This window comes from Danio rerio, chromosome 18 (assembly GCF_049306965.1).
Source record: "Danio rerio strain Tuebingen ecotype United States chromosome 18, GRCz12tu, whole genome shotgun sequence".
In the NCBI taxonomy this organism is placed as follows: domain Eukaryota; kingdom Metazoa; phylum Chordata; class Actinopteri; order Cypriniformes; family Danionidae; genus Danio; species Danio rerio.
Window position 1 is genome coordinate 49,840,373 of NC_133193.1, and position 12,337 is coordinate 49,852,709.

The window sequence follows — 12,337 nt, forward strand, 5'->3', positions numbered from 1 at the left end:
CAAAAACAAAATGGTAATGCTGTGTTAGTTATTAATTGCATTCAAGCATATTGTTTTTAATTGGAGTATGAAGAACAGGGTTTCTGCAGGTTTTCACCGAGTTACACTGAAGACTTTTAAAGACATTTTTAAGACCATTATGAATGAAATTTTAGACTCATAAAGCGCTAAAGGTTAAGGCATTTTACAAATGGCTCAGATGGAAAATATTTTTATTTGACCTGTCAAAAAAAAAAAATAATAATTTAATACATTTAATACTACAATAATAATAAACAATGAAAATATTTTAGATTTTATTTCTTAAATAAATATTTTAAATATTGTATAAAAACAAACAAGCTCTACTTGTATCCATACACTTTTTTCCAACATAAACTCTCTTTAAAATGGAAAAAAAAAATTAACAAATGTTTTTAAATGTTTTAAAAACTATAATAAATTAAATCTATGGACAACAATCTGTCCAGCTCTGTGTCCTCAGCAGTATATTCATGGAGCACATCTAAACAAATGTTATTGTAAGGAAAATAATTAAACCATTATGATAGAGTTAAAAATTACCTTTTTAAATAAAAAGTTTAAAGTTTTATTGAAATAAATTGTTGGTGATTGTAAGGGTTTTGGCCAGATTGCGTAGCAATCCTGTACATAAACAAAGAAAAATAAAGACCTATTTAAAAAAAGATTTAAGACCTACAAAACAATATTTCAGTAAATATAAGACTTTTTAAGGCCTATGTTACATGCCAGCACTTATATGGTTATTTTATTGTTTATTTTTGTGTCTCATCATGTCTGTACTTGCTCCGCCTACTCCCGTCTCTGATTGGCTGTTTGACTTGTTCATGCTGCAACCAATCCCATCTCTACCGCTACCCGATTAATTACCACTCTGCCCAAGTCTCAGCCAATCCCTGCATGCCTCCTGGCCTTTAAAAGGTCTTTTTTTCATATCTTTTGTTTATTAGATTAGAGGGGATTTTGTTGTGAATATTAGTAAGACTGTTTGGTTTTGTTTGGTTCTTTTATTTAGCGCCACCCATAGCCAGTCTTTCTAGCATGTCATTGTTGTCTTTGACATTGTATATATTGTAAATACCTCACTCACTGATTCACCCTCACTTTTTGTAAATCACTTATTTCCTCAATTATTCTTGTTGTCCATCCTTACTTTGTATACCCACTCCCCTAGACAAAAAGGGGTTGTAACACCTAAAATTTGGATTTCGAGATTAAGACCCCGCAGAAACCCTGGAAGAAAATCTGAATGGTGAGCAGCATTAGATTGCTAGAAGGACACCATGACAATGAAAGGATAGAGATGGGAGTTTGTAAACAGAATATATTTATGTTTTGACAGTAAATGAATGTACCTTATACAGATCCTAAGGCCAACCACAAGAGGCAAAACCAACAGAAAGACAAACACAAACAAACAAAAATCACTAAGTCAAATTATTCAAATAAACAAAGTATTATCAGTGTGATTTAAAGGCACAACATGCACGATTTGTTTATTAAACCATACCAAAACCACTATAGCAGTGTTATATATTTTGCCCACTTATTTCTTATGTACTTACATTATCCTAAATTCTGGGAGTCAATTGTTTGTTGACAAGAAAAAAGGAAGTGCGCTGTGTTTTTAAGTTGCTAGGCATTGTGCGTGTCAACAGCTGTTGATATTGTTAAAATGGAAATATTTAATAATATTGTAATATTCAAGTCATACAGCTCATTAAATGTCAGGCAAAATTGAGGAGTGGGGTGTAATTTATTACAGCACGCAACAATCTATTTACAGTAGGTGATATTTTAATAAGGCCATTACCGCTGTGCCCTTTACCACCGCCACTCTACAGGGGTAAGCATTTGTGATAAATGGCGTGTGAACATTTGAGTTTACTCGCTTCATTTGCGCGTCAAACCATGCTTCATTCATCCGTCAAATCCGATTCATTCACGCATCAAATTCACTTCAGAACAGACGCGGACTCGCGTGATGGGCAGGGCTTCTGTCTGCCCGGTGACTCTAGCTTCTGACTGAGCCCAGCCCAGTTTGAATAACATTTTGTCTGTGTCGGCTGGAGGATTTCCACCGGGACTCCAGACAACAGGTGTACGTCACAATCACGCCCCCACAAGAGCAAGCTCTTGATTGGTGAACGTGGCCATTTGCGCCGCATTTCGCGTCATTCACTGCGCTTCATTCGCGCGTATCGTGCCACAGGATGTCTATTCGCGGATTTGCATTGACTTAACATGTAAATCACTCACGCTTGACGCACGTTCCGCGTCTGGTGTGAACACAGCATAAGACAGTCATTAAATAAGCTTTTTCATTTAAGTTTTTATTTACATTTTTGTTGTTGATTATATTTTACTATCTGTTTATTAGTGTATGATTTTGCCAAGGACAAAAAGTAGTAAATAACTTATATATTCAAGTATACAGAGATCTGTTTTCCATGAATTTTCCAAAACTTTGTGGGTTTTTCTGTTTTTCCAAAACTTTTCCGGGCCTTGGTCCACATGGATCTAACAAAGACTACAACTCCCATGATTCCACACTCAGTAACGACATCATCAAACTGTGCCCTCTAGTGGCCAAAATTACATACTGTGCCTTTAAGATAGACAAGTATAGTATAGTACAGTAAGTATAGACAATATGAAGTGCTGCTTACACAAAGCTGATGATGAGTAATGGTTTAGAGAGGTTGCAGAAAATCCCGCCTCCTGTTGTGTGCTCGGGAATGTGTCTTGTCTGAGTGGAACCTGTGGACGAAAATGTTTAAATGAATTCAAAGTCTGTGAGAACCGGAAGTAGCTGAAACTTTTATTTCAGTATGCTGATGGGGGCGGGGCTTTGTTATTGTGCATAATTCCCTCATTGAAAACTAACAGTGAGAGGGGGTGTGGTTAAAGTGCACATGAATAGGAAGTTGCAACAGTTTTTTTTCGTATTGTGATGCAGTTTCCAGATTAACAAAATATTAACTGAGGAAAAGTGGGCGTGGCTTTTTTCTACTGCAAGCTGATTGGATGTAGTAAAGTAGGCATCTTATTCAGTACGATGAGGAAAAGGGTTTGGGGAGAGTTATTACAACCTAACAAACTCCTCCTGCTCACATTTTCTGTTTGTTTTCAAAACTGACAGCTGGAGGGGCGTGGTTAAGTATGTTAGCCAAGCCCACTACCTCAGACAGACCTAATCTGATAGTTTAACTTAAAACAAACAGGAAGTGCATTTTCAGGTTTCAATTAAAAATTACAAGGGCAAGCTATTGTTCTTTCTTACTAACATGCACAGATGAATTGTTTACCACAAAAGAAGCAATGTGAGCTAACAAAATCGATATGGTTAGCTTTGATTTCATGCGTACTTTACGATAAATAAATAAATAAATACATAACTAAATATATAAATTAATAACTAAGTCCACAAATTACTGCATAAATAAAACAATATATAAATAAATACACAAATAAATAAATATATTTAAAAATCTACAAATTACTGCACAAAAAAGCAATGTATAAAAAAATCCGCAAATAAATAAATAAGTATATTTAAAAATCTACAAATTACTGCACAAAAAACAATGTATAAAAAAATCCGCAAATAAATAAATAAGTATATTTAAAAATCTACAAATTACTGCACAAAAAACAATGTATAAATAAATCCGCAAATAAATAAATATATTTAAAAAATCGACAAATTACTGCATTAATAAAACAATATATAAATAAATCCGCAAATAAATAAATAAATAAATAAATAAATAAATATATTTAAAAATCTATAAATTACTGCATAAATAAACAGTATATAAATAAATCCACAAATAAATAAATAAATACATATAAAAATATGCACATTTCTGCATAAATAAATAAATAAATAATTAATAGTGCGGGCGGATAAATAGTTAAATAGATTACAACAATGCTGGGGAAATAAGAAATTGCTAAACTGACAGTTTATTTTCTTCCACCCCATTTTAAACGTTTATTCATTTTTGAACTCAATCCTGTATTTACTTTTCCTCAGGTTAACATGCTAATGAGAAGGTGTCTGTCAATCATAAGAAGGCGGCCTTTATGTCATCATTGGTTGCTCGTTGGAAAAAATTTGCGTTCAAATTTTTTGACTGGCTTCTCTCATTAGCCTGTTGAGCTGAGGAAAAGTTAATTTTACACATTTTATTTTATTTATTTGCGGATTTATTCATATAGTTTTATTTATGCATGAGTTTGTGGATTTAGTTCTTCATATATATATATATATATATATATATATATATATATATATATATATATATATATATATATATATATACTGAAAAAGCTAGCCACATAAACATTGTCAATTTTGATTTAAACCTATTCTATTCGATGCTTGCCAATATCTGATGTGCATACGCTTACCTGCCACGTGTTTGATGCGATGGATGACCTCCTCGTCTGTTGGTGTGGTAACAGGACTGAGGGTCTCATCTAGATGGCCTGTGCGGAGGTGGGCAAGCTGTCTTTTTCTCCGCCTCAGGGTGGAGTTCTTCAATGCTTTAGATTTAGGAGACAGTCTGTGGCTTTCCATCATGGCGTCCTCCATCTTGGCTAACTCCAGCTCTGATTAAAAAAAAAAGCACGATTAATTGGTAATAAATACTGGTACAAATTTGTTCTGCTTCGAATTATGAATATGAATTATGATGACATAAATAAATTGCATAAAGTAAATTGATGTAAAATGTAGAATGAAGGTGAAGAAAGTTGTGGGTGTGGCTTAATATTGTTGTGACTGGGGTTTGGAGTTGTGAAATAAGTTTAGAATTGTTGTATTGATGTTGATGTGGGCGGAGTTCAGAATTATGGGTGTGGCGTAAAATTGTTGTGGGTGTGCTTTGAAGCGAGTGGAGCTCAATACCATTGTGGTTGGGACTTAATACTGAAGTGGGTGTGACTTGATATTGTTGTGGGTGGAGCTTGACGTCATTGTGGGTGGAGCTAACAAATGTGGAGATTGTATTTATTTTTGAGTGGATGTAACTTAAACTGTGGCTCAAAATCGTGATTTATTTAATGTTGTGGGTGGAGCTCATAATTGTGGGTGGAGCTTAATATTGTTGTGGGTGTGCTTCGATGTGAGTGGAGCTTTATGCGATTGTGGATGGGACTTAATAATGTTGTGGGTGTGACTTGATATTGATGTGGGTGGAGCTTAATGTTATTGTGGGTGGGGTTTGTGGAAGGAGCTCACAAATGTGGAGAGGGTTTAGTATTAGTTTAGGTTGATATACATTAAACTGTGGCTTAAAATAGTGAGTGTTGTGGGTGTGACTTGATATTGCTGTGGGTGGAGCTCAAAGTTTTTGTGGGTGGAGCTAACAAATGTTGAAATGGTTCAGTATTATTTTAGGTGGATATTGCTAAGGTTGTTGTTTAAAATTGTGATTTATTAAATGTTGTGGGTGGAGCTCAGAATTGTGGGTGGGGCTTAATATTGTTGTGGGTGTGCTTTGATGTGAGTGGAGCTTAAAGCGATTGTGAATGGGACTCAATAGTAATGTGGGTGTGACTTGATATTTGATGTGGGTGGAGCTTAATTTTTTTGTGGGTGGGGTCTGTGGAAGGAGCTCACAAATGTGGAGATGGTTCAGTATTATTTTAGGTGGATATAGATTAAACTGTGGCTTAAAATTGTGATATATTTCATGTTGTGGGTGGAGCTTAGAACTATAGGTGGAGCTTAATATTATTGTGGGCGTGCTTCGATGTGAGAGGAGCTTAATGCGATTGTGGATGGGACTCAATAGTGTTGTGGGTGTGACTTGACATCGCTGTGGGTGGAGCTCAAAGTAATTGTGGGTGGAGCTCACAAATGTCGAAATGGTTCAGTATTATTTTAGGTGGATATTTTAGGTTGTTGTTAAAATTGTGATTTATTAAATGTTGTGGGTGGAGCTCAGAATTGTGGGTGGGGCTTAATAATGTTGTGGGTGTGCTTTGATGTGAGTGGAGCTTAAAGCGATTGTGGATGGGACTCAATAGTGTTGTGGGTGTGACTTGATATTGATGTGGGTGGAGCTTAATAATTTTGTGGGTGGGGTCTGTGGAAGGAGCTCACAAATGTGGAGATGGTTCAGTATTATTTTAGGTTGATATAGATTAAACTGTGGCTTAAAATTGTGATATATTTCATGTTGTGGGTGGAGCTCAGAACTATAGGTGGAGCTTAATATTATTGTGGGCGTGCTTCGATGTGAGAGGAGCTTAATGCGATTGTGGATAGGACTCAATAGTGTTGTGGGTGTGACTTGACATCGCTGTGGGTGGAGCTCAAAGTTATTGTGGGTGGAGCTCACAAATGTCGAAATGGTTCAGTATTATTTTAGGTGGATATTGCTTAGGTTGTAGTTTAAAATGGTGATTTATTTAATGTTGTGGGTGGAGCTCAGAATTGTGGGTGGAGCTCACAAATGTCGAAATGGTTCAGTATTATTTTAGGTGGATATTGCTTAGGTTGTAGTTTAAAATGGTGATTTATTTAATGTTGTGGGTGGAGCTCAGAATTGTGGGTGGAGCTTAATATTGTTATGGGTGTGCTTCGATGTGAGTGGAGCTTAATGATATTGTGGATGGGACTCAATAGTGCTGTGGGTGTGACTTGATATTGATGTGGGTGGAGCTTAATGTTATTGTGGGTTGGGGTTGTGGGTGGAGCACGCAAATGTGGGGATGGTTCTGTAATATTCTAGGTGGACATTGCTAAAGCTGTGGCTCAAAATTGTAATTTATTTAATGTTTTGGGTGGAGCTTATTATTGTTGTGGGTGTGCTGGGATTGAATGTGAGTGGAGCTTAATGGCATTGTCGATGGGACTCAGTAGTGTTGTGGGTGTGACTTGATTTAGCTGTGGGTTATCGTCAGTAGAGGTCTATTTGTTGTGGTTAGGATTGGTTATGGGAGGAAGGCAAGACGTTTGTTGGTGGATCTCAGGATTTATGCTGTTTAGTTTGCTATGTTTGGATCTTACCGAGGCTTTTAAAGTTCTCATCAAGCCCACTCCAGAAGTTCTTCTCAATAAAGCCCTTCACCAAACCCCACGGCTGCTTCCTGTACCTCAGCTCTGTAGAAACCCTGAAGGATAGAAGAATCACCTGAGCATCCATCTCTTTCTTCTTTCTGTTTTGCTGAATATATAAATCTGTACATTCAAACCTTAATCGACACTTGTTCTTAGCCACACGTGTTAGCATATAGCGGTTTAAGGTGTAGAAGTAGTCATGATACGGCACGTCATGTGTGATGACTTCTGCGTCAATGATGTAGCACTCGTTCTCCTGGCTGGCTTTATACAGCGTCTAATTCAGAGAGAGGATCTGTTTCAAGCATAATAAAGCACATAAATGATCTAACAAAGAAACAAGTGTACAGATGAAGGTCTCACCTGAGTCTCAGTAACAGCAGCGGTTTTAGGGGCCAGTGGATTGGTCAGGGAAATTGTGTACATGATGTCCCTCGTTTGATTCCCAGCTCCCTCCTTCTTCCAGGGATGATAAACCACATCTGAGAATAGATGTGCGAAAAGTACTATTATATATATATATATATGTATTATATTATTATTATTATTATTATTATTAAATTATATATATATATTTTTTTTTTAAATAATAAAAAAAACCAACATTTTTTTTAAATAATTAAAAAAATTAAAAATTAATCAAAAATAAAATAAAAAATATATAAAAAACAAATTAAAATGAAATAAATCAAAATGAAATGTAACGAAAATGACATAAAACAAATAAAAATAATAATAAAAAATAAATAAAACAAAAATAAAATAAAACAAAATTAAAATAAAACAAAAATAAAATAAAGCCAAACAAAAATGAAATCAAGCAAAAATGAAATAAAACAAAAATAAAACAAAATAGAGCAAAAATAAAATGAAACAAAAATAAAACAAAATAAAAACAAAAATAAATAAAAAAAACAAAAAAAAATTAAAAATAAAACAAAAGTAAAACAAAACAAAATAAACAAAAATAAAACAAAGCAAAAATGTAATTAAATTAAATGAAAGAAAACAAAAATAAAACAAAATAGAGCAAAATAAAATAAAACAAAAATAAAATAAAACAAAAAAAAAACAGAATAGAAAAAAATTTAACAAAACAATAAATAAAACAAAAATAAAATACAAGAAAAAAAAATAATTTTAAAATAAAATAAAAATAAAACAAAACAAAATAAAACAAGAAATACAACAAAACAAAATAAAACAAAAATAAATACAACAAAAAAAACAAACAAAAAATAAATAACATAGAAAAAAATCGAACAAAATAAAATAAAACAAAATAAAATAAAACAAAAGTAAAACAAAAAAGAGCAAAAAAAAAAAAAGTAAAATAAAAAATAAAATTAAATAAATGGATGTTGTTCTGACCTGTGAATCTCCTCTGCTCCATAAAGTCGGTCATGAACTGGGACTCAGTAAAGAGGACGCTGTACAGCTTATCAACACTGAATTTATAAATCTCATTAATGTACTGACGGCCGTTCAGATCCTCATGGAATGCTTGAACTTCATCTCCTGAAAACACAGTCAAACACAACATTAGAATATTACATCCTATTTGTCTTATATGAACAGCTCCTTTTCCAACATTAGAAGCATATTACTGGCTAACAGAATCATTTTTACTAAGAAACTGTGAAATTATTGAGAACTTCTTTGAGAACTTCTGCAATCTTCAAAGTATCCATTGTTTGATAAACTTTGGGCGAGCATGCTATGTATCTTCAGTCAAAAAAATATTGAGTTCTAAACATAGTGGAAGCTACAGGAAAGCATTCAGTTTCTCTTTTACTCTCCAAACCTTCATCGTGTGTCTCCGAAGAGTCGCTGAGTTCTGTGGGAATGTCTTCATTGTCGTTGAAGTCGAGTGCTGGTGGCAGGACGGAGCCCACAGGACTGGCCGGCTCGCTGTTCCTCTCCTCGGCCAGCAGAGGCAGCGGCAGCAGATCTCCATCAGCAAGACAGTCCGTGTACTCCTCAGCAGAGATGTCAAACTGAAACCAGCAGAGGGCGCTAAAGTCTAAATGGCATACAGCTGACAATATACAACATCAACAACAACAAAAGGAGATGTAGAAAGCAAGCATGAGCTCTTAGACTCACGGACAGCGGTGTATCGGTGCTGCTGGGTGGAGTGGTGGAGGTGATGGTGGAGTGAGTGATGGATCGCTTGTGTGTTGGAGGAGAGCTGTTGTTGTCCGGCTTGTTCTCGCTGCTGCTTTTGGATGAGTTATCATTACTGACCTCATTCTCCTCTGCTGGAATCTCCTCACAGTAGCTAAACATGCACAAACAACACACAGAGACAAGTTATGTTATGTACCACCTTGAATTAGAACGAGGAAATTTCTATTTGTTAATGAAATATTGAGGTATTTATTGTACATTATCAGCTGTTTTAAAATGCATGTGCCCTCATAATCTTTAATGGGCCCCTTTTTACAAGATGTTATGCAAGTCAAATAATGTTTTATAACTCATTGAAACTGCCACTTTTAGCTTTGATGCTCATTGTGTAATTTTGGCGTCTGTCGCTGTAAATTCAAATGAAATTATGAAATGGCTGTCATCCTTCTTTTTAAAAGAGGGAGGAGTTACAAATGGATAATTTTTTGTTGCTTTGTAGCATTTTTGGACTTTAGGATATTTAATAATACATGTATTTAGCTATATTAGACTTTTAATTGATTAATATTATTTTTTTGGGTTGGGTTGTTGTATTTTTGACATAAATAATATATTTATTTATTTATATTACATTTTTGTTTTTTATTATTATTATTATTATTATTATTATTATTATTATGTTGGTTTGTTGTATTTTTGGTCTTTTAGATATTTAATAATACATTTATTTAGTAATATTACATTTTTGGTTTACTACTATTACTATTATTTGGTTGAGTTGTTGTATTTTTGGACTTTAATAATATATTTATTTAGTTATATTAGGCTTTTAATTCATCATTATTATTTTGGTTGGGTTGTTGTATTTTTTTACTAATATATTTAATAATATAATTATTTAGGTATATTACATTTTTGGTTTATTATTATTATTATTATTATTATTATTATTATTATTATTATTATTATGTTGCTTTGTTGTATTTTTGGACTTTAATGTATTTAATAATATATTTATATTTCATATTTAATTTATTATTATTATTATTATAATTATTATTATTATTATTTGTTGGTTTGTTGTATTTTTGGACTTCAGGATATTTTATACGATATTTATTTAGTTATATAAGATTTTTGATTTTTGATTTATTACTGTAATTACTATTAGTTGGTTTGTTGTTTTTCAGATTTTAGTATATTTATCAACACATTTATTTAGTTATATTAGGCTTTTAATTGATTATTATTATTATTTTTTTGTTGGGTTGTTGTATTTTTAGACTTTAGTATATTTAATAAATATATTTTTAGTCATATTCAATATTTATCTTATTATTTTGTAGCTTTGTTGTTTTTTTGGACTTTTTTTGGGGTATTTAATTTATATATATATATATATATATATATATATATATATATATATATATATATATATATATATATATATATATATATATATATGTATAGTTATATTAAATATTTAGTTTATTATTATTCATTAATTATTATTATTATTGTTATTATTTGGTTGCTTTGTTGTAATTTATAATAAATAATATTATTGATAGTATATTTAATAATATATTTATTTAGTTATATTACACTTTTGATTTATTACTATTTGCTGGTTTCTTGTTTATTTAGTTACATTTGATATTTAATTTATTATTATTATTATTATTATTATTATTATTATTATTATTATTTTGTTGTATTTTTGGACTTTAGTATATTTAATAATATATTTATGTAATTATATTAGATTTTGGACTTTACACTATTATTATTTTTTGTTGGTTTCTTGTGTTTTTATGCTTAGTTAAGTTTACTTTCGGACTTATTAGTATATTTAATAGTATATGTATTTAGTTATATTGTCATTGATACATTTTGGTTTTGTTGTCTGCGACACTTTAACTTTTATATTTCCCCCTCGAAGATAAAATAAAGACTTATTTATTGCAACTTAAGCTTAGTGCCAACTTTACATACCAAAGGTGAATAATTAGAAATTTTTGAAAGCGTGGTAACTCACCCCATGGTGTTGAAATCATCATCAGGCGGCACGTAATCTTCATCATCGCTGGTGAGGCCGAGCTCATTACCATAACACTGATGAACAAAGTGCCAGAGCTCTTTAGGACAGAGAGGCTGCAAACAGAAGCGGATGATACACTTTTAGATAACACTTGATGCAATAAATCCGATACTTCTTTAAATGTTCTAAAATTATGGAAATAAAGTTCAGTTTCTGGTACAGACTGATGGTATTTTGCTTCATAAATCCTCAATGTATTCTCACCTTTTCCAGCAGAGCGTTCTGCCAAAGTCTGAACATCATCATGTAAGTTCTGTCTCTCGCACCAAACGATGTGAAAAAGTGCTGAAGAGAAAAGCAAAGCAAAAGATGCACATTTAAAAAAAACAACAACAAATTTTACACAATTTTACAAAATGTGAAGATGTGATACAGACTGATTTCAACTGCAATTTCTGTGACTTTAAACTCTAAATAAAAAAAAACAAAAACAAAGGTTTACAAATGCAATGACCAACAATAAGTGATCTTGCGCTGCCATCTAGTGGTTAAAATGGTATGTGAATAGAATGACTGTGTTTTAGTGGCTAAAATTGTACAGAAATATTTTAAACATCCATGATAGACATGACTGGGAAAACATATTGCGCGAATAAACAAATTAAGTGATAAGCTTGAACTAAATTAGATTTCAAATGCAATAACAGTGTTTATTCCATGTCAGGATGTGATTCTGCAACTAATTTCAGTGACTTTAAACTCTAACAATGAAAAAACAAAGGTTTACAAATGCAATGACCAACAATAAGTGGTCATGTGCTGCCATCTAGTGGCTAAAATGATAGCTTTAGTGGCTAAATTGACAATCAGATTTTGAGACCTAATGTGTGCTGTGTTAAAGAGTGCCAAAATAAAAGCCCTCACCTTTTCAGTGTCTGTGCAGACCTGGATGGCGTTGGGAATGAGGCGCGCTGTCTTCTCCTTCGTCATGGAGCAGATGTCTTTCAGCCGTACTGTGAGCTGCATGAAACATAAAAACTGAACTGAAACTGCTCTCTAAAACTCTCAGG

The 12,337-nt window shown here is 32.7% G+C and overlaps 1 protein-coding gene across 43 annotated transcripts in view; it reads right to left on the bottom strand.

Moving 5' to 3' along the window:
* The window catches only part of gramd1bb (GRAM domain containing 1Bb), a 242,619-nt gene that overhangs the window by 3,839 nt on the left and 226,443 nt on the right, over positions 1-12,337 (bottom strand). For 18 of the 43 annotated variants that reach the window (XM_073929687.1, XM_073929691.1, XM_073929690.1 and 15 more), the window contains 11 exons: positions 12,192-12,287; positions 11,532-11,612; positions 11,265-11,380; positions 9,203-9,377; positions 8,901-9,093; positions 8,468-8,614; positions 7,460-7,578; positions 7,231-7,373; positions 7,046-7,149; positions 4,438-4,638; positions 2,691-2,781 (listed from right to left, as the gene is read on the bottom strand). In XM_073929687.1, coding sequence (XP_073785788.1) covers positions 2,691-2,781; positions 4,438-4,638; positions 7,046-7,149; positions 7,231-7,373; positions 7,460-7,578; positions 8,468-8,614; positions 8,901-9,093; positions 9,203-9,377; positions 11,265-11,380; positions 11,532-11,612; positions 12,192-12,287 — 1,466 coding nt within the window. Of the gene's footprint in view, positions 1-1,376; positions 1,389-1,820; positions 2,782-4,437; positions 4,639-7,045; positions 7,150-7,230; positions 7,374-7,459; positions 7,579-8,467; positions 8,615-8,900; positions 9,094-9,202; positions 9,378-11,264; positions 11,381-11,531; positions 11,613-11,704; positions 11,738-12,191; positions 12,288-12,337 lie in introns of those variants that run through there. The other 25 variants (XM_073929689.1, XM_073929683.1, XM_021467917.3 and 22 more) reach the window with 4 other exon arrangements.